This window comes from Lactuca sativa, chromosome 5, assembly GCF_002870075.4.
Source record: "Lactuca sativa cultivar Salinas chromosome 5, Lsat_Salinas_v11, whole genome shotgun sequence".
Lineage (NCBI taxonomy): Eukaryota > Viridiplantae > Streptophyta > Magnoliopsida > Asterales > Asteraceae > Lactuca > Lactuca sativa.
In genome coordinates, this window is record NC_056627.2 from 303,069,706 (window position 1) to 303,095,979 (window position 26,274).

The window sequence follows — 26,274 nt, forward strand, 5'->3', positions numbered from 1 at the left end:
ACACCAGTAACTTGGTGTTATAAAACATATTGTTGTGTGTGATTTGGTAAGTAAGTGCAAGAGAGCATTGAGTCAAAGTTTATCTGTTCCTTTTATCCAAAGTAGGATAAAAGTGATATCTTTGGGCCCCTCGATGATTTAGTGATGGCACCTAAGCACTTGGCCAAGCCGGGACTAAATTGATGTGTTCAATTGTAGTCTGTTGTCAGTCGTCATAAATCTGAATTCGGGAAACAAAACATAGACAGAGAGAATGATTTAGATCCATGTCTCAGTCTATAATATAATATCTAGAATGGAGGAATATATGATCCCTTATCTGAAGGACACGCGTACCTGATAAGATCAGAGTTGACAACGGCTTTAGAAAGCTACGATTGCAGATTAGGATCTGAAGTCATACGCAGAATAATTATTAGACTTATCCAAGTGGGAGACTGTTGGATTAGTGTCTAAGTCCATAACTATTTTGGTATGTACTTGACCCGATGGTGCATGGTCCTTTTGAGTTGCCTTCACCAAAGCAACTTGATAGGATGAATTATAGAGAGAAAGGATTAAATATGACTTATTAATATATTATGAGAATAATATATTAAAGGAGAAATCATATTGTTTAATTAATATTAGTCAAGAATTAATAAGAATTAAGTTTGTGGCTAAAAGAGATTAATTAAACTTAAGGGACTAAAATTGTAATTATAAGATAATTGCAATTGGGCTATGGATTACCTTATAATATAAGGTTGGACGAATTCTATGGGGAAACCCATTAGAAATCGTCCAAGGCTTGTTAATAAAGGGTCCATGGGTTGCTTAGGGCTTAAGCATCCAAATTAGGGTTTCCTAGTTCAAAACCCTAATAGCCTACATGTATAAATAGTGCCCTTAAGCCTCAAAAACGTGGTGAACTAATCCTCTAGGGTTTCCACACGGTTGTGGGCAACTCCTTCTCTTCTCCTCTTTATCCTCTTGCTCTCGGTGTTTGTGAGCCATTAGAGGAGTGACATTTGTGACTCTAAACTTTCTAAAGTCAATGCAAGAAGGATTTGAGATTGTTATTGCTATATAACAATCAAGGTATGATCTAAACCCTTATTCATATGTTATATTGATTAGATCTAGGGTTTTAAGTCTTGGATTAAAAGCATGTACAATAGAGAAACCTAGATCCAATCTTTAGGGTTTGCATGAGCACATAGGATGTCTTTTGGCTAAAACCCATCACTTACCAACTCCCTGATTGTAAATCCTAGCCCCAAATCGCTAATATGTTATTCTAAACACCAAGGTCGTTAAATCCCTAATTATCAGATGGAAGAACACCTGGTTTTTCAAGTTCATCACCTCATAGATGCTGGCCACTCATAGAAGAACACCTTTATTGCTCCATCTAGTCATCGTCTTCTTCACTCATCTCCATAAACTTCAACAATCGATATCCCCTGTTGTTGTTTACTACACCAGCAAAAAAATCAAAAAAGAAAAAAAGAAAAAGCCATGTTCTTGTTTCACTGCATATCGATCAAGGAGAAGGATATGCATATCGGTCAGAGTTAAAATTGAACAAACTTTCAGCTCAGCCCAAGTCGTTGCCTCTCAAATCCACCAGAAAATCTATTTAGCAAAAAATCGATTCAAGACACACATACACACATGTTCTTGAGGTGAAGCAGGTGATGGTTTCGAGATGAGATGGAGATGGTTTGGGTGTTGCGATGTTGATGATTATGTCAGGACGAGGGATAATGAATGCATGTTCTTTAGGTGAAGCAGGTCAAATATGTTCTCCCAAAATCCTCAACCCATCATGCAACGATCGAAAACGTGATCCACAACGGAGCTCTGAACTCGATTCGTTTATCCTCTGTCTCCTTCGTCGGTAAAATCGGAGGCGTTAGGGCGGGATCGAGAATCGCTTGGATGAATTCATGTCAAGCTTTGAATCATAAGAAACACACTGCCAAACCCTCCACGATTTGATCACACAAATTGATGAAGTTTTAGAACTTTTGTTCTTACCTCTTGAATCCACGATTTGGAAGATCGTGGAGGCGAGATTTGGAATGGGGATCGTCATTAAGAGAGAGAGAGAGAGAGAGAGAGAGAGAGAGAGAGAGAGAGAGAGAGAGAGAGAGAGAGAGAGAGAAAGAGAGAGAGAGAGAGAGAGATTTTCTTTTTGTTTTATTTTTAATTATTTTTTAATTGTTGGTAATAAAACAAAAATGAAAAATAAAATAATAAAGGATAAAATCGTCTTTACAAAAAAATTCAAACCAAATTGGACCAAAATTGCAGAAAAACGAAACTATTGAAGAAAATCATTTTGGACCAAACTTCATAGTTTTTACATACCACATCTTCCATTCTATTATGCAATTTTGTCAAAATGGAGTTGCATTTGATTTTTTGTTTGCGGGGTTGGATTTTCCAGCTCTTAAAGAATTACCAAATGGAATTTGTCAATCTGGCCGGCGTTAGTCGTAGTTTATACTTGCACGTTTCTTTAACTCTATCTGCTTACTTTATCGTGGTTCGTCGATCGCTCGAGTTCGTGTTCCATCGCTCGATCATTTTGGTGAGATTTTCTTTCAACTTATATTGAAAGTCTCTGATCATCTAACCCGCTATGAAAGTATGTTAATTTGTTTAGATGTTCGCCAGCAGTAGTTTGTTGTTTGATGTATCGTTTTTTTCCCGATTTGATGAGTTGCATTAAAAATTGCTGCATTGTTTTACGAATCTTATGTGTAGGTTTCTTTTCCAATTCGATCAAGTCGTTACAAATTTGATTTAGGTTCTGAAGGAAAGTTCAATTCTAGTGAAAATTGGAAATCTATCCTTCAAGACGACAATGATGTTAGGGTTCACCTTCACTTAATCTGCTAGTAGAACTGTTGAATCATGAAATATATTGCAAAATAACATGCAGATCAGGAGATTATTACCCTTCGTTTTACTAATTCCATTGCTCCATTTCCCCCAAATCAATAACATCTTTAGATTACAGACAGTTCAGGGGGTCAATTGGACTTTCAGAGACTCAATTGTTGAAATGTATCTCTATTTTGAATACTATTTCTTCAATTACTCTTTCTGCCTTTAAGGGATGGCTGTGGTACTAATGGGTGTAAGCGGTGTGGGGAAATCGTGAGTTTCAAACTTTCAATCTTTCTTTAATCTTTACAATGATCTTTTTCAACATTCTTTGTAAAAACTCTAAAGTTTTCATTATTCATGTAGAACAATAGGAGAATTGCTTGCGAAAACTCTAAACTGTAGCTTCATCGATGCCGATGATTTTCATCCACAATCAAACAAAGGTACAAAAAAGCTCAAAATCTTCAATTCCATCATGTTCTTTTAGTACCAAATTCAATAACACTTTTACCAAAAACTAACGGTTACCCAAATGGTGTCTTAAGAAAGACAAGATGAAGAACAGGATCCCTTTATCAAATGAAGATCGTATCCCATGGCTTGAAGTGCTTCGGGATTTATTGAATGCAAGCTTGGTGAGTGGCAAGATTGTAATTCTTGGGTGTTCTGCCCTTCAGAAAAAATATAGGGACATTCTTAGATCTGCTGACCCGAATTTTAAGGGTGATTATTTGTGTGAAAAATGTGTTGTGAAGTTTGTTTTGTTGGATGTTGGGGTGGAGTTGCTTATGAATCGAGTGACGAAAAGAGTGGCAGAAGGGAACCATTTTATGCCTGCTGAATTGCTTCAGTCGCAAATCGATTTACTTGAGGTTGATGTGTCTGAAGGGATACATAAAGTTGATGCTTCAAGGAGTCCTCAAGATATTGTTGATGAGATTAAAGCGTTGGTATTCTGATCTAAAGTATATTGATGTTGCTGTTGATTGTATTGCTATTATTCTACAACACCAATTATTTACTCTAATACATGTATATTCCATTTATGTTTCACTAATCAAAAAGCAACTTTAAATAATGGGGAAAATATTGTATATTTGGAGGCAAAAACATAATACTGAATTGTAGCATAAATCGATCTTAGGATTGTATCTTTATAGATTGAATGGAAAAAAGTAGACCAGTTTGGTGCTATGTTTCTTTTGTCATAATATGAGCGACATTAGACCATTGTAATCCTATTTTTCATCATACACCCAAAAATCTAAATACTTATTTACAAAATGCATGTTTTTTTATTTATTTTAAACAAAAATATGTGATTGGTTTTGTGTTTATAAACACATGATGAATTCAGTAAAACTATCCAAATAAAATACAATCCCGCAATTTTGTCTTTATTTTATAAATGAAGTGTTTCGCAATAACAATTAAGGATGCAAGATATGCGCAATTTTTTTTTAAATACTGAGAACATGAGATAATATTAAAAGAAAAATATCAAAAACACGTGTGTGCAACATGTCAGAACGAGAGGCGTCGACAAGTCTTTGTAAGCCACGTATTCTTGTTGTGCTACGTGGCAGCAAGCCCACAACTTCACAATATCTATTTAAAGTCTTGTTTCAACCTCCTCACATAACAATATCTATCCAATCATTCATAAAAACAACAACTAATATGCAGACAGCGAAGAATGCAGCAGCATCCGTCAAGGAGACGGCGGCGAACGTGGCTGCCTCCGCCAAGTCCGGCATGGAAAAGACCAAAGCCACCCTGCAAGAAAAGGTTCCCTTCATAACATTTTTGCGTTGCTTTTTAGTTCTATTGTTTCTATAATTACTAAACTCTGCAGTTTTGTAGGGTGAGAGAATGACTGCACATGATCCAACGCAAAAGGAAATGGCAACAGAGAAGAAGGAGGCGAGGAAGGATCAAGCCGAGTATGAGAAGCAAGTAGAGCGTGACCAAAACGCGGTGCAGAGACAAGCGGTGGAGGCTACCGGAACTCACTCATATTCCACCACCGGAGCCACCGGTCATCCCATGGGAAGCCACCAGATGTCGGCGTTGCCTGGACATGGAACTGGACAACCGGCTGGAGATGTGGTGGAAGGGGTGGTTGGGTCTCACCCGATTGGTAGGAATACCGGCACCGGTCAGTCTGTTGCCGGGAATAACCCAAGAACTGGTGGAGGCGCTGGCGGATATGGCACCGGAGGGGCATACCGTTGATAGACTCAACGTGGGCTTTTGATTTGCTTTCTAATATAGTTGCATACTATTCTTCTAGAGAAGAGATTGCAGTATCAAAGTTGGATTTGATGTAAATCTATGTTTTTTCATCTATATGGATTATGTATTTCTGTTTTGATGTTATTATTTATCATGTTAAGTCTAGAAATCCCGTCTTACGATATCTACCTAAAAAAAGAAAGTAGGGCCCGGTGGCAACCAAATGGCAAATTGATGAGATAAACCCAGAGTTGGATTTGGATATGGATTTTCATTCACATAAATTTATTTGTCATCCTTTACCCTATATAAGTGGTCTACTAAAGATCGTCCTCTTTTCATTCACTATGATCTTCGTTTGTTTGGTGTTTGAAAAAAATTAAACGAATGAAATTTATATCCCCTAGATGTTTAGTGATTACAGACAATAGCAATGTACTAAATAGATCACTATTTGTGCAACAATAACCTTGTGATTTTTTTTTCTTTAGAGATAATGTGATTCCCAACCAAAAAATTGTCCAATTAGAATAATTGGCATCTTCCGGTTAAATAAGACGATGAGAATATGATTTTCCCAAGAGCATTCGACAAAGTTTTGAATAATTATTAAAGACTAAACTGCAAATGGTCTGTGTAGTAAGTCAAAAATTGTCGCTTTTAGTCCAAAAAAATTTGGACTTGAACCAGAGAAGTCTGGACTAGTTTGGACTTAAAGTCCAAATTTTCATTTAGTTGCCTCCTGCTAACGTCGAGATATCCACCAAAGGTAATATCTACTTTAACTTGCCCAAATAAACAAACAATTGACCATAACAAACAAAAACTAAATACTATACAAGTATAACGCAAACGCTTTCTTCTACAATAATATAAGAATAACACCATAACAAACAAAAACTAAACATCACACCCTTGCTGCTTTCCGCAACTCAGAAGCCCCATGAGCAAAGTGACACTTGTCACCAAAGGTACAAGACCCCTTTGCAAAATTCTCACACAATTTAGTCTTCTTGTTGCTCACTGATGATAGTGGACCATGGTGTACACCTGGCGGTGGGCCACCACCACCAGCAGTTTGCAAACTGGCACTCAATATCAACTCACTAACCATCGCACTCGCTTCCTTAATTTGATCAAAAGTCCCCTCAAGCTCAATATTCTTCAGACTCACATCACTCTCATGATCTCGAATCGAAAGTTTGGCCCCCGTTTTCCAACATATCTGCTTTGAATTCACCCCGCCTTTTCCAATAATGGTACCCGCAAGAGACGCATCGATGCTAATTTTGGCCGTGGCTGAGGCACCAAAGCTGGAGGCAATCCCTGGCGGTGGTAGTTGTTGTGGTGGTGGAGCTGTGAAGCGGGTGGTGGGTGGAAGGGCGGTTTGGGGGTTGTCGTTAGATTGGGTGATGGGTTTACCGAGCTCCCATTGACCATGGGCAAAGTGACATTTGTCGCCGAATGTACAGCCTTCTGCAGTGTTGTATTTGTTGCAGATTTTGGATTTAGTAGCGGTGTTTTGGGTGGTGGAGGTGGTGGATGAGGCGGAAGTGGAAGTGGGTGGGAGGTTCATCATTTGTGCCACAGCGTTGTAGCCTCCGGGGAAGAAATGGAGGAAGTGACAGTTTTCGCCAAATGGACACCCATCCATGCTGTAAACAAAATCAAGAAATTCAGATTTTGTATGGTTGGTGCTTATATATATATATATATATATATATATATATATATATATATATATATATATATATATATATATATATATATATATATAGGGTTAGGTAATTCAAGTTCCGAAAATAATATTTAAAAAAAGAATTTTTGGATTTTTCCATTTATTTTGCATTTTATAATTATTTTTTAGAATATGTACAGTGTAATATTCTATTAGAATATTTCACGTATTTTTCAAAAAAAATGGAATTTTTTTAGTTAATTCAAGTTCCGAAAATAATATTTAAAAAAAGAATTTTTAGATTTTTCCATTTATTTTGCATTTTAAAATTATTTTTTAGAATATGTACAGTGTAATATTCTATTAGAATATTTCACGTATTTTTCAAAAAAAATGGAATTTTTTTAGTTAATTCAAGTTCCGAAAATAATATTTAAAAAAAGAATTTTTAGATTTTTCCATTTATTTTGCATTTTAAAATTATTTTTTAGAATATGTCAGTGTAATATTCTATTAGAATATTTCACGTATTTTTAAAAAAAAACGGGATTTTCTTTTTACTTTTTTTATTTTTCTTTTATTTTTTTTAGTTAATTCAAGTTCTGAAAATAATATTTAAAAAAATAATTTTTGGATTTTTCCATTTATTTTGCATTTTAAAATTATTTTTAGATTTGGTCTCACGGTCGTCTCAAATAAACCTGAGTAGACATCAGAAATGGCAGTTATTTACAAATTGGGGATACCCCAACACTAAAAGCATCAATAAAAAATAGAACCTTAAAAGAACACATAAGTGTGTCTTGTCTCCTAAATCAGGGGGAATGTTAGCACAAACAAAAGGAAAAACAAACAAGATTCCCAAAAAAATATTATGAGAGCGTGTTTGGCCAAAAAAAATGTCTCTCCAATAATGACCAGAACATAAAGTTCAGCATATTAATAGAATAATAGGTCATGGTTACTTATATATACTATCTATATGTGGATTTAATGTTCAACCTACATATTTATGTCCTTTATTACTATTAGGGATTAGGGATATTCATTTTATTAGGGTTTTTTAGATGTTGTGGTCAATGTAAGCATCAGTGGTAGCTCATTTTTTTGTTGTTTTTTCAAAAAAAAAAAAGTATGATCCAGTATAAACATAAGAATTAAATATGATATATGATACTTGTATTAGTATAATATTGTTTGCCAGCCATTTGGCGCATACCAAATGTAATCAAAAGCATACCACCTACAAATGTCACTTAACTAATGAACTTATTTGATATTTAACTGTATACTTAAATTAAGAAATTTTACTTCTGGATAGATTTTTAGGGTGAGGATTTTAACCTGAAAAACTTCATGCAAGGCTTTGATTTGCTTCCCACCAACTTTGATTCTGTTACAATACATTAGGTGTTTTCTTTTAGTTAGATTACACTTGCAATCTTTTGTTTACATACTAGATAGAGGGGGAAGAGAGAAGTGGGGTGCACTCTTGAATCTTTTGAGATAACTTTCCAAGCCATTAATGATATACCTGTTTCTATTTTTGTGTTTTCACAAATAACTTTCTGATTGTTGAACACTTGAAGTTTTAATGAATTTTATATTAGTTTCCATAACATTGGATCTCAAAGTGTATAATATTTTCTGTATTTACATGAAGAACAATGAATATATGACGCTAAAAATCCAAAGTACCTAGTATAAGTACAAAATTGTGCGTCAAGATATGAATAATTAGTGTTTAGATAGGACATAAGTGATATGGCCGGTTATGAATCAATAACACCCTGTTATCTTGCCGCATCTCATGTGACTGAGCTCATCTTTCACAAGGATCAAAAAATTCTCAAGATCAGACTGTTTCTTAACAATTAAAGGCAAAAAAGAAAACGAAAAATCCAATAACATTCAATCTCAAACGAAGAGATAAAAACACAAAAACGTGATCGCAAAAGCATAAACTAAAGGAAGAGAGATACTCGTAGCAAATTTAAGACCTCAGCTACAAACTTAGATATACGAATAGATCAATTAACAAATCGAGTGCAATTGAAAAGAAAAAACCAACCTGGCTTGAATTTCTTTGCACCGCCATTGGCTTTAGCTTCAGGCCTCCCTCTCTTACGAGCATCCATAGCCCGACTAACAAATAGAATAAATTGATGTGTTAAATGAAACCTAAAAAGACTGCGAATCAATCGATTCCGAAAACCCCTAGGGAAGGGTTTTTGCGACAAGGAAGAACGGCGTGGTGAAAGGAATCTCCGGGCAAAAGAGGGAATTATATCGCGGACGTAAATTAATGAATTCTTTCTGCTTTTATTTTGGTTTGGAGTCCGCGAACGGTCGCATCCTCCAGGATCCGGAACACACGTTTTACCCGTATAAAAGGACAAAAATAACCTTGATGATTAAGTACCTTTTTTAAAGTAATTTAAAATTAAGAAAATTTTCTTTACAATAAATTACACGATGGTCCTTTTGGTTTGGGGTAATTTACGTGTTTGGTTCATAACTTATTTTTTTAACTTGTAAGGTTTCCATTATTTTTTTTTGTTACACGCTTGGTCCTTACTGTTTATTTTTGTTACGCGTTTGGTCTTCGTCTTATCTAAAAGGACTATTATTTAAATAAGGAAAAATGTAGGGTAGGTAAAGTAAGATGAGGGAGGTGGGGTTGGGGTGTTTTTATTTAAATAAATTAAAAAAAATCAAGGGCAAAATAGTCATTATGGGTAAGACAAGGACAAAGCGCATAACAAAAACAAACAGTAGGGACCTTTCGAGTTAAAAAAATAAGTTAAGGATTAAACGCACAAATTATCCTAAACCTTAACCACCACATTTACTACTAATCTTTTTCTTACAGGAATATTTCAAGAAGAAAACGAAGTCCTTAAACTAACACAAAATCCCTATACCTGGAAAACGTGTCGTGTCGAGTTCGTGTCGTGTCAAGACATTAAACAGGTTGAAAGGGTTTGACCCTAACCCGATCCGTTTAATTATCGTGTCATGTCATGTCAGTCCGTTTATTTTCATGTCGGTTTCGTGTTGGGTTTCGGGTTAAGGTTTAGACCTTATAAATATGTTGTGTCATGTTAGGTTGAAATATGTTAAATGTTGGAAAGTAGGAGTTGTGGAGTCAAAAAGGAAAAAGTGAAACACTGAAGTTGTAAGATAGAAATGAAAAAAAAATTATAGTAAGTTAAGAAGGAAAAATAAAAAGAGTTAAAGTTTGGGAGAAAAAGGATAGGTGGTGAGGATGACTAAAATTAAGTAACTTTGAAAATTTGAATATTAAATATAATTCTTGAGTTGTGCCCACTATAAGTCTACAACATATAATATATTTATAAAAATATGAAATTTATAATAAATAACATATAATTAAACGGGTCATATTCGAGTCATCTTCGAGTTGAAAGTCTTGACGCTAACCCTACCTGCTTAATTATCGTATCGTGTCATGTCAACCCTTTTACATAAGCGTGTTGAAATCTCTGATCCTAACCCGCCCCACCCATTCACCTTACCTTACCTTACCTACCCCATAATTTTTCTCTATTTAAATAATAGTCTTTGAGTAAATTACACGAATGGTCCCTATGGTTTACGGTAATTTGTGTGTTTGGTCCCTAACCTATTTTTTTAACTCGGAAGGTCCCTACTGTTTGTTTTTGTTACGTGTTTGGTCCATGTCTTAGCTAAAAACACTATTTTGCCATTGATTTTTTAATTTATTTAGATAAATACACCCCCAACCCCACCCCCTCACCTTACCTTACCTACCCCACCATTTTTTCTTATTTAAATAACAATATTTTTAGGTAAGACAGGGACCAAACGCGTAACAAAAACAAACAGTAGGGACCAAGCATGTAATAAAAGCAAACAATAGGGACCTTCCGAGTTAAAAAAATAAGTTAGGGACCAAACGTGCAAATTACCCCAATCCATAGGGACCATTCGTGTAATTTACTCTAGTCTTTTTAGGTAAGACAGAGACCAAACACGTAACAAAAACAAACAGTAGGGACAAAACGCATAACAAAAACAAATAGTAGGGACCTTTCGAGTTAAAAAAATAAGTTAGGGACCAAGCGCAAATCACCCCAAACCATAGGGACCATTCGTGTAATTTACTCTTCAAAATAATCAATATACTATATCTCCTTAGTATACGAATTATTATATCAAATTTAACAATAATATTATTTTTATATTTAAAAAGAAACATATAAAGATTTCAGTTATATAGATGCTTCTGTGCAACGCGCGGACATTCGCCTAGTTTATCTATAAACTATCTCAAATAGCTTATCAAAAAACTAGTTTACTAGCTACGATAAACTAACTTTGTGATATCACCATACGCTAAATTGCAATAAACTCATAAAAATAAGTTAGTTTATATATGCGGGATATTGCCTTAATTTTATCGGCAAATAATTTTCTATCATTTTGACTTAAATACTTTTGCAAATGTTCGATGCATTAAAAAAAGTTAAAACATAAAAGGTATATTACTTAAGGTTGTCAAAATTGAAATCTTACCTAAGATCGTTTTACATTTTGTAAGATTGTGATCGTAAAATCGAAACGAAATTCTATCAAAATGAACTCATATTCATATTTGCTTGCACGATAGTTTAATCTACTTTAACTTCTTAAACATCACCTATAATTTTTGTTGCTATAATAAAACATATTAGTTAGGAATAAGATCATTTTGATCATTTACGAGACATAAGATCACAAAGGGATTATTATGGGTGTGTTTTGTTTAACTCGAGATTAATTGATAGAATGGTGATGTTCTAGAAAGCTTCTTGCAACTTGTGATGCTCGATTTCAAGTCGAATAGACGAATTTTAAATACTCGACTATATAATAAAACTAAAGAATTGAGATCGGGATCGTTTTTCACTTGTAAGATCGTAAGATCAAAATTTTTAACAACCTTGGTATTACTACAATAGTCTAATATTTGATTGAAATAATTTAATAAAGATAAAATACAGTTTAAATAATTTTTGATGTATTTTACATATTTTTTTTTTATTACTAGGTTTCGTTTCTTGATATCTTAAATAATAAACTTGTGGCCCAAATATATCTAAAACTCTAAATATCCAATTAGCGGCCCAAATCGGCCCGTCATACAGCTAGCTATAAATACAAAAATGCATTTTTGCCCAAAACCGTAACCCTAAAATTACCATCGTGTCTGCCATTCTTGCTTTCCAACGAACGAAATCGATATCGGAAGGCAGCAAACGACACCAGATTCAATATGGGTAAGCTTATCCATCCTCAGTCTCTTCCTTCATATCGATTAAGATTTCTGTAAATTGTTTCATAACTTAAACTTCCGATCAATGAACTTTAACAGGAAAGGTTCACGGATCTTTGGCTCGTGCCGGAAAAGTGAGAGGGCAAACCCCTAAGGTAGCAAAGCAAGACAAGAAGAAGCAACCTCGCGGCCGTGCTCACAAGCGTATTCAGTACAACCGCCGTTTTGTCACCGCCGGTAAGTTTATCACCGCCCTCTGGTTTTTTGGATAATCCGATATAGTTATGCTAATTGATTTGTCTGTCAAGTTCTAAAAGTTTTAATTTTTAATCAGTTTTGATATTAAATTTATGAACATTGATAGATCAATTTCACTGATCTTGTTTATGTTATTGTTATTGGCAACAAATATCATCGACTACGTTTCTAATTCGTGTTGTGGAATCATTGCTCGTGGTTTTGCAGTTGTTGGTTTTGGAAAGAAGAGGGGTCCAAATTCATCTGAGAAGTAAGCTGATGGATTGTGTAGTTTTGTAAGCTTAGTTTGTTGGAATTGTTTTTACATTGGTATCATGTTATTTTAGACAGTCTTTATTTTGATGATCACAGTGTTTCTATTAAAACCTAAAATTCTATGAAATGTTTTGAGTTTGATTTTTGATATCGTTATTCTTGAAATTTATCTTTGTATACATTGTCAAAAAATAGATGCTCTGGTTATCAGCTGATTATGAATGTTGCTTGAAATTAGCTTGGATTGACATGGTTTGTGCGTATGGCATACAATTAGGTTAATACCTCACATTTGTATCGCTAGATAATACTTTACATTGCCAACCCTTGTACATGTTTAGTTTTTTTATTTATGTTTGTTTTTTTTATACACATAAACTTCTTTTTTTACATATTTAGTCGTCCTTATAAAATGTATGTTTCAGTTATTTGTAAGGATATTTACAAATATATTGTATCTTACATGGTTGGATTAATTTTCTGAAATGGAAGAATATCTCCCATTTTGAATAAAATTGATTTATTTGTTAACCTCAAAAATGGTCAATTCTAACATTTAGATTGAATGGTTCAATAAATTGATCCATAATCGTTACAACCTGAAAAAGAGGGCAAATATATAAGTATATAACATTAAAGAGGAGTAGTTGTATTCAATTAGTGATACTTACTGAGTGTCTATAAATATCATGTATTAGATTTCAACTCTTTCTGACTGCTAGTTTCTTGAAATTTAGTTATTGTCAAACAAATGCGACCAATTTTCTTGTTCGTTTGTACTTGTAAAATTAAATGACTTGGGGGTGTTTGAAATTACTTCCAAGGTTTATTTATTTCTTTCGGTCAGCTTTAATAAAGAGTTTTTAGTTTATAAACACTTAATTGATTTAAATAATGCGTTTTTGATAAGTCATGACAAAAACTAAAAATAACTTGTCAAACTTATTTTGTTTTTATACCTAATAAACTAATCAAAACACTTTTATTTAAAACTCATTTTAAACACCGGATAAACTAATAAACAATTTTACAAATAAACATAAATTGTTTTAAATAAGTAATCCCAAACACCCCTTAAAATATATCCCATAAATAGTTCTTTTTACCCCCACTCGTTATTAGTTCCTAATAATGATAGAAAAAGCAAAATGTAGTATTTAAATACACGCTATTATCTGAAAATATATTTAGTTATTATATGGATATTCTAAGGTAAGATTTTATGCCTATGGGTAAAGAAATATAAATAAGTAGCTGTGTGTAAAAATGAAGATACAGTGGTTATTATAAGCAAGTAATTTGTATATATTGACAAAAAAAGAAAAACACGATTGCATTTTCTACAATTTGTAAAGACAAAACTATAGATGAATTACGAAAACTTTAGAGATTGGATGCGGTTTTAGAATAACATTGCACAAGTGTTTTTGACTTTTGGTTCCTTTAATTTGATCAACAAGAACCAACACTTGCACATTCCTGACGATGGCGAGATGGTTTAAAAAAAATCAAATGGTGTTTCTTATACTAGTAAAAAAATGGTGTTTCTTATTCAACGAGATGAAATGTATTATCGGTTTGTTTCTTGATTGTTCGACTTAATTAGTCTAAATTTATATAAATTAGTAAAAAGGAAAAAACAGGTGTTGTTTAGAGGACCATATTTTTTTTTCTTACATACATTAATATTAGTGACCGATTAGTGATGTATTAATGACAGATGAACGACAATGTTTGTTTTGATTAATTTTATAAAAATTATCGAGTCATCAATGATTTCTGCTTAAATATATAAAAAAAAAACTTATATTCAAGGCCTCGTTTTTATTTTTTTGTATAAGGCTTCCAAAGTAAGATACCACAATTTTCATATGGAGCACTATTGATATACTATATGTACCATTGCTAACATTTGAATTAAGGAAAAGTCCAAAGCAAGAAATAACAATATATTTTCGTTCATTTGTTTATTATAAAACACTATTTTTTTTTTCATTTTTCTAAGACATTGTACTTTAAAAAACTACTCAACTGTAATATTTTTATTTTTAATACGATTTCATATTTTGAAAAATCCATTCAATTATAGGAATGTAAAGTGTTTTGTATTTAAATGATTTTGCTATTGGATTTTCAAATTATAACGCTAAGGAAAACTAAGTAGAATGTTATAATAAACATACCACTGAAAATACATTATTATTTATTGCCCTCAAAGAAACTCTAAAACTTTAAATACCAAAAGAAATAACATCAAAGACGGTGAGCCTTTTCTCACCCATTTATCGAAGCAAGTTTTATATACAAATAAATGACTTTAAACACGTAACTCCAACATAAAAGCAAACCTTGATGTTAGTTAGTTGATTGTTTGCAGTAAACAATGGCGGATTTAAGCTTCTCATCACGTTCTTCATTATTCATGTGGCTATAATAATTCGGCGATGGGATTGTTGTACTTGTGTTACTCACCCCTTCAAATCTATCGTTCTTGAATTCCCCCTTAATCTCTAAAGAACTCGAATCTTCCGATTTGAAACACCCAATATACCTTTTCATTTTTCTTCTGAAATAGTTCCAAAGATTTTGATGATTACATCTGAGTAAGTCAAGGAATTCGGGTGAAGATGGTGGTGGTGGCGAAAGGGTGGTTGTTGGTGGTGGAGGGATGGTTTTTATTGGAGGAGTGATGACGATGGCTACGGAAGGAGTGGAGATAGATTCCGAGGTCTCCATCAGGGCCAATTGTGAGTTTGTGTAAGAAAGATGTGGGATTTTGGAGTTGTGAATTTAAATAGGCAACCAATTCTTTGTTAATTTACATGCCCAAAATTAAGGGCAATTCCCATATTCCCATATCTCAATTTTTCAAAACTCACTCGCATCATTTTTTTCTTTTCATTAGAGTAACTTTTAAGTCGTTAATATATTTTATTCTTTTATTTTTAAGTGATATTTTTGGATATTATTATTATATTTTTTTTCTAGAATGTTTATAAAATATATATGTTGTCATCTAAATATTATACGTCTTATTTTATTTTATTTTTACAAATGCCATATAAACCGAAAAGATCTTGTAACATATTAGATGCATATTATATGTCAAAGTTGTCAAATTACAAAAAATTATTATTATGAGAACAATAAAAGCATACAATTTTTAAGATAACAAAAAAATAAATACCACATTTAATAACTTTTTCTTCAAAAAATAACGTCTTTAACAAAGAGAAAAACAAAAAAAATGAAATTTATAGTAGTTAAATCTAAACAATATATTAAAGTTATATAACTTTAGTAAAAAAATATGTTATCATCCTATTAAACTGACAATAGAGAGTTACGATGGTCATATTGGATTTTTCTTTTTGCAAACATGAGTGGATTTTTAAACCAATTAAGAATATATGTTTACATCGGATTTTGGTTAAACTAAACTGCACTTTTAGGTTATTTGTTTTTTTCTAGATTAAAAGGTGTCCTAACGTTTTTATCTATGAAAAAAATGTCTAATATAGGTGTCACGTAAAGTTTTATAATTTTTGCCACAATTTACTTATTAGTGGGGTGTGGTGATGTTTTTACATATCAACTTTTTTTTTTTAAATATTAATTAATATAAATCCAAAGTTTTCAATCTTTTATTTACAATAACAATTAATTTAAAATTTTATATAAAAGGTTGTTATGGCATTTAAAAATAAATATATAAATTACTTTAGAAAATTACATAAACAAAAACTTTTAAAATACATAGATTTGTTATATAGTTTTTAACCGTTATCCTTTTTTAATAAATTAGGTTTATTTTGGTATTTTGGTTAGTAAATAAGGTTGTTGAAATAAAAATATATAGATGACATTTACTCTTTTTATATGGATTGTACAATTCATAGAGAAAAAAACAAATCACCCATATTAATTAATATATATTTGTTTCAAATAACTCAACGATGGAAACAAATGAAACAAAGGCTTTATCTTCTATATTGATCCAGAAAAATAACGATCATGGAGTGGCGTTTGCGGTCGGCAATACCCTCCACATAGGATTACCGTCTGAAATAAATCCTTCACACCGTATAGCCTTAAAAAAAACAAACAAACAACTAACATCAAAACATGACATAAAAACATTAATCTCAATTTCATTTATACAAATATATCAAAAGTATTAGAAAAGATTGTTAGAAGGCCACGATTTGTTAATATATATTGAATAAATATAAGAAATATATTATATAATTCTTAAAATATCACGGGTTCTTTAACTTAATTTTTTTAAACAATGTGGAGTAATAATTAACATGTTTTAACGTGGAACAAATTGTTAAAATATCACAATTAATTTAACTTAGAACAGATTGTTTAGAAAAAAAAAATACTTTATTTAACTTGTAACAAACTGTATGTGAACGGGACGTTTGAAATAAATTTGGAACAAATCTTAGATATATTTAGAATTAGAATAGGATATATTTATTTGAGGATCAAACTTCTTACATATACCTATACGGCCACACCGTTTTTTATAAACTTATAATAATAACTAGTTTATAACTCGTGGGAACCACGGTTGCAAAATTAATTAAACTTTCATAGTATAAAAATTCAAAATTATTAATCAATTATTTTAAATAAATTATTAATTAGAATGGAAAATTTTAAATTTGAAATTTGAAATGAAGAATTAATAGATTGACAAATAACATGCATTAATTAGAAAACTTAATAGGATAATATATGGCAAAAGAAGAATAAAATATGCATTAATTAAGAGACCTAATATGGTGACACATGTCAAAAGGAGAATAAAACTATTCTTTTATTAGAATAGGGATAAAGACTAATTACTAATCTAGCAATTTTTCTTAATCAGTTATCAAAAAATAGCTAAAATATACCAATTAGCTAAAAATAGCCCTCAAAACCGTAGTCAACCTACGGTCAACGCCTTTGACTGATGTTTTATTGAGAAAACTACTATTTTGTGCTAATGAGCTACTGTTTCATCGGTCCGTTCACTTTTTCGTGGCCCATTAGCTCAAAGTATATAAATTTTTTTTTTCCAGATTAGGTCATTTTGTCTATTGTTTTCTTTGTTTTGCATACTTTTTTCTCTCAATGGAGCACCCAAAGAACAACCAAGTTTCTCTACTTTTCATCAAAATTTTACCGTATTTATGATTAAGAGTAACTTTTATATATGTGGTTAAATTTTTTTTGAAAAAAAAAACGAAAAAGAAATATAAAACCGTAGGTTTCATACGAAACCTACGCTGTACAAGTTCCCAATGCACAGATTGTGCATTGTCGACTTGTACACCTACGGTTTCGTATGAACCGTACTGAAATTAATTTTTTTTTTCATTTTTTTTAAATCGATTCAATGGGATCGGAGTTATGTTAATTTTGTAATCGTGTATTTAAAAAAAAACAAAAACAAAACCGTAGGTATTATGGAAACCCACGGTGTACAAGCATTTACTGCACATTTTGTGCAGTAAACACTTGTACACCGTAGGTTTCCATAATACCTACGGTTTTGTAATTTTTTTAAATAACTAATAAACATTTTTTTAAAAATAACTAATAAACATTTTTTTTTAATAGTAGATAAAAAAAGTTGTTTTTTTTCACCAAAACTGTAGCCTACGGTTTGGAAAACCGTAGGTATTAGAGAGAAAACCGTAGGTTATATGTTAACTACGGTTTTGTATGTGAAAAATAATTTTTTTTTATACAAAACGCGAAACAGTAGACGAAATGGCGAAACAGTAGGCGAATCTCGAAACCTACGGTTTCGTGGGCTATTTTTGGCTATCTACTAATTTTTGGCTAAAAATTGCTAATTACCCCCTTAATTTGGCTAGATTAGTAATTACCCCTAATAATAATAATAATAATAATAATAATAATAATATAGTAAGGATGTCAACAGCTATATAATCTACATTAGCTCTTTAATTTTTTTTTGAACGCCACACACACATACATATATACATATATATATATATATATACATATATATATATATATATATATATATATATATATATATATATATATATATATATATAGAGAGAGAGAGAGAGAGAGAGAGAGAGAGAAGTTTAATAAATAGCCATAATTATTGGTTTTTCAAGGAACCAATTTTTTTTTCAATTTCTAGAGCTTATTCTTTATCAAGGTTGTAAAAATCGTTTGACGGTAGCTCGACGGTCGACTGGTGTTAACGGATTAATCGGTCTTGGCGGAGATTAATCGAGGATTAATCGGGAACCATAGATTACTAATAAAATATTAAAATTAATTAAATATTAATATATCTTTAGAAAAACAAGTACTTTAAAATTAGAAAATAAGAAAATTGTAATTTGGAAATTTGGAAATACGAAAATATGAACATTTTGGTATAGTATTTGAAAATTTGAAAATTTTGGAGTAAAAAAAAAGAAAGTTGGTTTTTTGATTTTTTTTTTTTAAATTTTGTGATCTTTTTTGACTTTTTTTTGACTTTTGTTGACTTTTGTTGACCGATTAATCCCGCCAAGGCCGATTAATCCCGCCAAACCCGATTAATCATAAATTTCCGATTAATGCCCTAATCCTTGACCGTTGGAGAACGCCAAACGATTAATCCACGATTAATCCGATTTCTGCAACCAAGTTCTTTATCGAAAAAAAAATCTAAAATATCTAAATTCATATATTAACATTGTGAATGTGAAAAATATTTTTCGGATTCACCGTGTGAATCCGAATCCGGATTTACGTTATGAATTTTCAAAGATTCACATAGTGAATTTGACGTAAAAAAATTTCGAATTTTATATGATTGGAAAAAGGATAAAAAGTTATGAATTTCTGTATTTTTAGTTTTTTTTTTGATAAAAAATAAGTTCTAAAAGTTAAAAAAAAAGATTGGTTCCTTGGTTAATTATGGTTCTCTTTCTTTCTCTCTCTCTCTCTCTCTCTCTCTTTATATATATATATATATATATATATATATATATATATATATATATATATATATATATATATATAGAGAGAGAGAGAGAGAGAGAGAGAGAGAGAGCGAGCTAGGTTCAAATGTGGATTGACATCTATTGTGTGGACGTGTGGATAATGCTATTATGTGAGAATTACAAAGAAAATAATATGTTGTTTGATAATATAAATACGTTCAATCTTATATAATTATTTTAATTATTAAACATTTTCACTAATTAAATCGTTTATAAGGTTATTATATATATTTTTTTAATTATTCTCATTATGTCAGAATGTTATAAGGATGTCTATTGAGTCGTATTCTGTAAAAATTAAAATAAATAAAAAATGATGAATGAGAACAAAAATGAATTAGAATTAGTAAGAATCCATTAAAATAACAATAGTTATGTGAGATTGAACGTATTCACATTACTAAACAACATATTCTTTTAGTAATTTTCATAAAATAGCTTTATCCACACGTCCACACAATAGTTATCCATCCACATTATAACCTAACCCCATATATATATATATATATATATATATATATATATATATATATATATATATATATATATATATATATTACATTGTGAATGTTAAATATATTTTTCGGATTACCGTAAGAATTTAGATTCACATTGTGAATTTGACAATTTTTTTTTTCTTTTCGAATTTGATATTATTGTAAAAAGGATAAAAAGTTATGAATTTTTGTATTTTTAGTTTTTTTTTGATAAAAAATAAGTTCTAAAAGTTGGAAAAAAAGATTGGTCTCTTGGTTTCTTGGTTAATTATGGTTCTCTGTTGAACCTCACCATATATATATATATATATATATATATATATATATATATATATATATATATATATATATATATATATATATATATATATATATATATATATATATATATATATATATATACATCATAATCAACAAAATTTAAGTAATGTAATTTTTTTCGGATTTTTTTTAAATTGTATATTACATGATTTTTTTTGGTTGGGGATATCCCTTTACTTGTTGTGATTCCCTTTGCTGGAGTTGAGTGATAGAAGGATTGAGATGCTATAACATTAATATAATAATAATTAGGATAAAACAGAAAGTGAAGTGAATCATCGGGTAAATTTCGTTTAACTAATAAATAAACAATCAAGAATAAAATTTTGTGTTTGTTTAGTTATACAAACACTAACAAAATAGTGTCGTTAGTTTATTTTATAGTTTATTTATGTTCATGAATGATCAATTTTAGTTTGTTTTTGTTTTTACGTTCGTTTATAGTTTATAGTATGTTACTTTTTTTGAACTAACTACTCACACACTCAATTGTCATGATATATGCATCACACATTCCAACCGACACGAAGTTAGCACAAAAAGGAATCGATCTTGATACCTTGCTTTTCACTACTTGTATGCTTCATATTGAGATGTTTCATCATGTTTTTGTAGATTGCCCTCAAATGTCAAATACTCGGGTTCTTATTGATCATTGATGGGGCCTATCTATCCACACCAACTTCTTGATTGCTACTCTTACTGGGTGCTCATATCACACTTCTTTTACTACTTTACAAAAGAAGTGTTTCGATGCAGGGATTATTACCGCTTTCTGGTTGTTGTGGAATTTTATCAACAATCAGATTTTGGATCTACAAAACCTAAAAAAGCCGAAGCTTTTTTGACAATATTGTCTCTTGTTTTTATTTATGGATTTGTAATAAAAGTAAAAAATGCAGTGTGAATTGGGTGGATTTACATAACAACCATTCCTATAATAAAATTCCGTTGTTCCAAAGAAACACATTCGTTCAAGTGGTAGGCACGATGTTCGATCAAGAAGCAAAAAGTTAGGATGTAGCAAAAGCAAGGTTCTAAAATGTGTGAGGCGTGACGTGACGACAATGTCAAACCTCAAACTTCACGAACCATAACGTTTTTTAAGGCGTGATGTAAGATGGCGATTTTGTATTAATCGATAACTATTTTACCACACAAATATAGATTTATATCAAATATAACAGGTTTTTTAGAAGTGTTATATTAACAACTAATGACAAAAAATTAAAAAAAAAACGCAATATTTATATGTCTGATCAAAAAATGCATAACAAAGAGCAAAAAATATGCCTCCAACGAAAAAACGTGCGCCATATAACGTCTTGTCATGTGTCATGCGTAACAGCAACGTCACGAGGCTTTTCGTAACGATGGAGTAACGCCTCACGTAATGGCACGTCTTGGCACGACTTTTAGAACACTGAGGAAAAATACTAAAGTAATAGAGTTGTAATAAACGTAGATTGAGATCATGCAACTGCTAATGAACATAGATCATGCAACTGCTAATGAACATATGATACATGATTATTTTGTCGATGATTGCACGTACCGCCATAAGCTATTCAAACTACAATTTCATTTGAATAGACATTTATTCCCTTTGAACAGGCAACAATTTGTAAGAAAATTATGAATTATTTAAATTGAGATTGAGATAATATGCTATAGGTAGATGGATTTTTACTACACTTAAAAAATATACAACAATTCCTCTTTTGGTGTAGGTTTGACAGAGTAGATATACAATATATAGTATATCAATGATGAAGAAGAGAGACAACAACGATGAAAAATAATTTTTTGTTATGTAACTTTCATTATGCAAATTTAATTTTCTATAAATTAGTGTAACTTTATTATTTTACTAGGTGTAAAACCCGTGTATTACACGGGTTGATTAAACAAAATATTAAATACTAAAATATAAATGTTAAGTATCTTTTTAAAAAAAATTTAAAATAAGGAACAAAAGAAACTATTAATTACATTCAATACTTTACATATATAAATATATAAGTATTATGTGGCTTTTTAATTTAAAATTTGAAAAAAACCTACAAATTGACATGTGGATATTATTTATTCTAAAAATATAATAAAATAACAAGTGTCAAAAATCATGAGAGATTGACCCCTATAAAAAAAAACCTTCATTAAATGAAGGATGATTTAGTGTTATATTTTTATTTTTCAAATTAATATTAGTATTCTTAAACATCTAAAAAAAGGTATTGAAACCTGCTGATGTGGCTTGAGACCTGCACACTACCCCTAGTGCATGGTTGATTTTTGGCATGCCCAACCTCATCCCCTTATGACCACCCAAGAAGCTCCTCTCATCTCCCTCTAATCTCTTTCTTTTTCCCCTGATTTTTTCATTGTTTGACCATATAAATACTTTGAGAGCAGTTTTTGTTATCTTTCTGATCTAATGACAAATATTATATTATGAATGCCCTTTGAGAATAAATTCAAATTTCGTGAAGTATGCAAAGGTAGACACATTAAGATTCGGAACAGGAACATTTGCAGCCAATTACACTAAACATCATAATATCAAAAAAAGAATCTTTACATCACCAAAGAATTGGGTTTGAATTAAAATGTCAAAACAAACCCAAAAAATTGTTAAACCAGATGATAAATAAAAGAAAAGAAAATTCAGTTGAGAAGAAATTGGCAGAAAAAAAAACACCAAAATCAAAATCTAGTGAATGAAATAAGTTAAAGCCAAAGCAACCACCATCAACACATACGCTACCCCTTGGTCAATCGCTGCTCCTAAAATCACCAAAAAAAATCCCAAATCAGTCAATAATTTCAATCTTAAACCTAAATCGGTCGTTTTCGATAACATTCTATAGATCGTAAATCGATAAGATGCGAAAACGACCTAAATCTATCCAGATCTACTTTAACGAATCTCAATCACGTGATTGGATTCCCCAATCGATAGGTTATATACAGATCTAGAGAGAGGAAGAACGTACCATCGCTGGAAGGAGCCGGAGCTGGAGCAGGTGCTTGAGCATTCATGGATGGAAGAAGCAGCGACATTACAAGAGCAAAAACTGACATTACATACAACATTCTCAAGGTTTCCATCTTCAAAACTCGACCGAATTCAAATTCAACGACAAATAATAGCCTCTTTGAATTCGGTTTTCCTTCAAACGAAACTCAAATCCCTAGGTGTGTTCTTCTGCGTGGATTCAGAGGTTTATATAGGAAAGACAGAATCGTGGGTAGGACGAATATATGGAAATTTTTGAAAAGAAAAAAAATAAATAACTTTTTTGAATTTTCTTTTTGAAATTTGTTTTTTTGCAAATTGCAAAAAAGGACCTATGCTCCAATTTAGTTTCCATTTATGATTCATATTTCAAATTCAATATTTTCGTTTCAAAACATTTTTAAGCCTATATTTTCTTATTTTGCAGAAGATATGTTGCACTTATTAACTCAAAAATTAAGATATATTTATTAAAATATGCAATACTCGTTGTTTGATTTACAAAACCAAACAAAATCTAACTCAAGTTTTACAGCTCCAAATTAAAAAGAAAAGAATCCGATTCTTAATCTTTGTCTAGTCTATAATAAAAGTTAAAACCAATGCAGTTTGTTTGCTTATTTTTCAAACGCTAAATGACCTAATTTTGTGTTTTAAATATGTTTAAATTTTGTTTCCTTTATGTTTTATTTTATTATTTTGATACCATATTATGATATGAATTGAACAAACTTAGTTCGTATCTTTTCCGTATAATTTGTTTTCGTTTTTTTTTAAGAAAAAGAAGAAACGGCCATGTGGATTACCGTTGTTAATAATGATTAGAAAAGAATAATTAAATAGGGAAAATGGATATTGGCCTTTGATGAAGGACACGTGTAGGGTGAATAATCGAATGCATGTAGTGGGTTGCAGGTAGGGTTTAGCTGGGTACAGGCACATGGGGGTTGGCCGTTGTCCAGAGTGGCCGTTGTCTAATTTTTATCTCCTCATCTTTTTCGAATTTCAAATTATTTGATTGGTCCAATTATTCTCTTTAATTTTTAATTATTAAAAACAAAGATTACAAGGGTGTTTTTCTTCTTTTTTAAATTAGAAGAGTAAATTACAACTTGCATTCATTATGTATAGTTAAAAGTTAAGCATTTGGTTCATATATTTGGTTTGTTGTAATTTACTCACAATATTCGGATGAGAATCGTATTTTTGTGAGCCGTCGAATTGCTAAAGAAATGTGGCAAAAGGTTGGATTGTGGTGGAAACTAGGGGTTAGTATTTGGTACGAATCGGATTGAACCGGCTTTTGGACCGCACCGATTTTTGAAAATATTGTGGACCGTGGACCAGACCGAATGAGACTTACGGAATCTAGGTCCAGAGTTTTCGGTTTTTGGTCCGTTTGGACTCATACAACATACATGCATATGATACATCTTGTTAAAATGTATTTTTGTGTTTGATTCAACTCGTTAAAACGAATATGTTGTTGGGCTTGATATATTACAACTCGTTAAAAGGAATATTTTTTGGGGTTTGATATGGTACAACTCGTAAAAAGGAATATGTTTATGTTTCTTGGTCAAACTTTGATTGTTTATACTTTATACCATTTGTTTGAAGGGGTGTAACTCTTTGAATATAACTCTAAAAACAACAAATTATATTCTAAAGTCATCTACAAACTCTAAATTACATGTTAGAAAAAACTGAATTTCAATCTGACTTAAAATGAATGAAATATGTTTGTTTAAAAAATTCCACAGAATACAAAAGTTTAAATTTATTGCTGAAAATCTAAAATATTTCAGTTTTGATGTCTCATCTTTGAAGGATTGTAACTCATCGAATATAACACCAAAAACAATAAAATTATAGTCTAAAATCATCTACAAACTCTAAATTACACGTTGAATAAAACCGCATGTTAATCGGACTTAAAATGAATGAAATATGCTTGTTGAAAGAATTTCACAGAATACAAACGTTTAAATTTCTTGCTGAAAATCTAAAATATTTCAGCTTTGATGTCTCATCTTTGAAGGATTGTAACTCATCGAATATAACACCAAAAACAACAAAATTATAGTCTAAAATCATTTACAAACTCTAAATTACACGTTGAAAAAAAGGCATGTCAATCCGACTTAAAACGAATGAGATATGCTTATTGAAAAAAATTCTTAGAATACAAAAGTTTAAATTTTTGCTGAAAAGTTGAAATATTTCAGTTTTGATATCTCATCTTTGAAGAATTGTAAATCACCGAATATGAAACCAAAAACAACAAAATTATAGTCTAAAATCATCTACAAACACTAAATTACATGTTGGAAAAACCACATATCAATCCGATTTAAAATAAATAAGATATGCTTGTTTAAAAATTTCACATAATATAATTATTTAAAAAAAATAAGTCGGTCAAAAACCGGTTTTCACCCGGAACCGGCTGGTTGGGATCGGTAAAAAAACCGGACCGGTTTTGTTCAAATCCTAGAACCGAGAACCGGCCCGGGGGGTCCAAAAAAATTGTCTGGCCTGGTCTGGTCCACAGGTTCAAATGCTCACACCTAGTAGAAACCATTCTTCCAACTCCAAATCAGGGCTAGTTCTAGACATATCCGGGATGTGCGTCCGCAAAGGGTCCTTGTCGTTTAAGAGGTCCAAAAAGTTTTTATGTATATTAATGTTAGTGACAGATTAATGACAAAAGTGATAATTTTTGTTTGGATTAGATTTATAACAATAACCTGACTTATCAATGATTTTTTATTTATATAAAAAAATATTATTTAAAAGCT

General features: G+C 31.2%; 4 protein-coding genes and 1 long non-coding RNA gene across 9 annotated transcripts; 3 read left to right on the top strand and 2 right to left on the bottom strand.

Annotated features, from left to right (window-relative positions):
• The first annotated feature begins 2,360 nt into the window (after nt 1–2,360).
• On the top strand, nt 2,361–3,958 carry LOC111892506 (gluconokinase). Of its 4 annotated transcripts, none has more exons than XM_023888548.2 (4): nt 2,361–2,578; nt 3,011–3,150; nt 3,244–3,323; nt 3,430–3,958. In XM_023888548.2, exons 2-4 carry the CDS (start codon nt 3,110–3,112, stop codon nt 3,837–3,839), a joined length of 531 nt encoding a protein of 176 aa, XP_023744316.1. In that variant the 5' UTR covers nt 2,361–2,578; nt 3,011–3,109; the 3' UTR covers nt 3,840–3,958. The 4 variants fall into 4 exon arrangements, with proteins under 4 accessions (XP_023744316.1, XP_042751356.1, XP_023744315.1 ...); XM_042895422.2 differs by having other exon boundaries at nt 2,380–2,635; nt 2,755–3,150; XM_023888547.3 differs by having other exon boundaries at nt 2,380–2,578; nt 2,755–3,150.
• A 553-nt stretch (nt 3,959–4,511) lies between these two features.
• On the top strand, nt 4,512–5,251 carry LOC111892505 (11 kDa late embryogenesis abundant protein). The gene is made up of 2 exons (XM_023888546.3): nt 4,512–4,668; nt 4,744–5,251. Exons 1-2 carry the CDS (start codon nt 4,561–4,563, stop codon nt 5,113–5,115), a joined length of 480 nt encoding a protein of 159 aa, XP_023744314.1. The 5' UTR covers nt 4,512–4,560; the 3' UTR covers nt 5,116–5,251.
• A 621-nt stretch (nt 5,252–5,872) lies between these two features.
• On the bottom strand, nt 5,873–9,091 carry LOC111892504 (zinc finger CCCH domain-containing protein 14). 2 transcript variants are annotated; one of them, XM_023888544.3, is made up of 3 exons: nt 8,865–9,091; nt 8,138–8,186; nt 5,873–6,770 (listed from the first exon to the last, which is right to left on the bottom strand). In XM_023888544.3, the coding sequence occupies exons 1-3, from the start codon at nt 8,929–8,931 to the stop codon at nt 6,023–6,025; spliced, it is 864 nt and encodes a 287-aa protein (XP_023744312.1). In that variant the 5' UTR covers nt 8,932–9,091; the 3' UTR covers nt 5,873–6,022. The 2 variants fall into 2 exon arrangements, with proteins under 2 accessions (XP_023744312.1, XP_023744313.1); XM_023888545.3 differs by lacking the exon at nt 8,138–8,186 and having other exon boundaries at nt 8,865–9,076.
• A 2,853-nt stretch (nt 9,092–11,944) lies between these two features.
• LOC111892635 (40S ribosomal protein S30) lies at nt 11,945–12,753 on the top strand. Its single transcript, XM_023888693.2, has 3 exons — nt 11,945–12,096; nt 12,192–12,329; nt 12,558–12,753. Exons 1-3 carry the CDS (start codon nt 12,093–12,095, stop codon nt 12,602–12,604), a joined length of 189 nt encoding a protein of 62 aa, XP_023744461.1. The 5' UTR covers nt 11,945–12,092; the 3' UTR covers nt 12,605–12,753.
• A 10,217-nt stretch (nt 12,754–22,970) lies between these two features.
• Nucleotides 22,971–24,132, bottom strand: LOC111892572 (uncharacterized). The gene is made up of 2 exons (XR_002850574.3): nt 23,451–24,132; nt 22,971–23,241 (listed from the first exon to the last, which is right to left on the bottom strand). It is a non-coding gene; the product is annotated as an uncharacterized LOC111892572 (long non-coding RNA).
• Nucleotides 24,133–26,274: the final 2,142 nt, after the last annotated feature.

Coding starts and splice junctions, on each gene's coding strand:
- LOC111892506 (XM_023888548.2), top strand. CDS start 3,110: ATGGCTGTGGTACTAATGGGTGTAAGCGGTGTGGGGAAATC. Junction 3,151..3,243: donor GTAAGCGGTGTGGGGAAATC/GTGAGTTTCAAA, acceptor TTATTCATGTAG/AACAATAGGAGAATTGCTTG. Junction 3,324..3,429: donor TCATCCACAATCAAACAAAG/GTACAAAAAAGC, acceptor GTCTTAAGAAAG/ACAAGATGAAGAACAGGATC.
- LOC111892505 (XM_023888546.3), top strand. CDS start 4,561: ATGCAGACAGCGAAGAATGCAGCAGCATCCGTCAAGGAGACGGCGGCG. Junction 4,669..4,743: donor AAGCCACCCTGCAAGAAAAG/GTTCCCTTCATA, acceptor GCAGTTTTGTAG/GGTGAGAGAATGACTGCACA.
- LOC111892504 (XM_023888544.3), bottom strand. CDS start 8,931: ATGGATGCTCGTAAGAGAGGGAGGCCTGAAGCTAAAGCCAATGGCGGT. Junction 8,187..8,864: donor TGCAAAGAAATTCAAGCCAG/GTTGGTTTTTTC, acceptor GTATTGTAACAG/AATCAAAGTTGGTGGGAAGC. Junction 6,771..8,137: donor CCTTGCATGAAGTTTTTCAG/GTTAAAATCCTC, acceptor TTTTGTTTACAG/CATGGATGGGTGTCCATTTG.
- LOC111892635 (XM_023888693.2), top strand. Junction 12,330..12,557: donor CCGCCGTTTTGTCACCGCCG/GTAAGTTTATCA, acceptor GTGGTTTTGCAG/TTGTTGGTTTTGGAAAGAAG.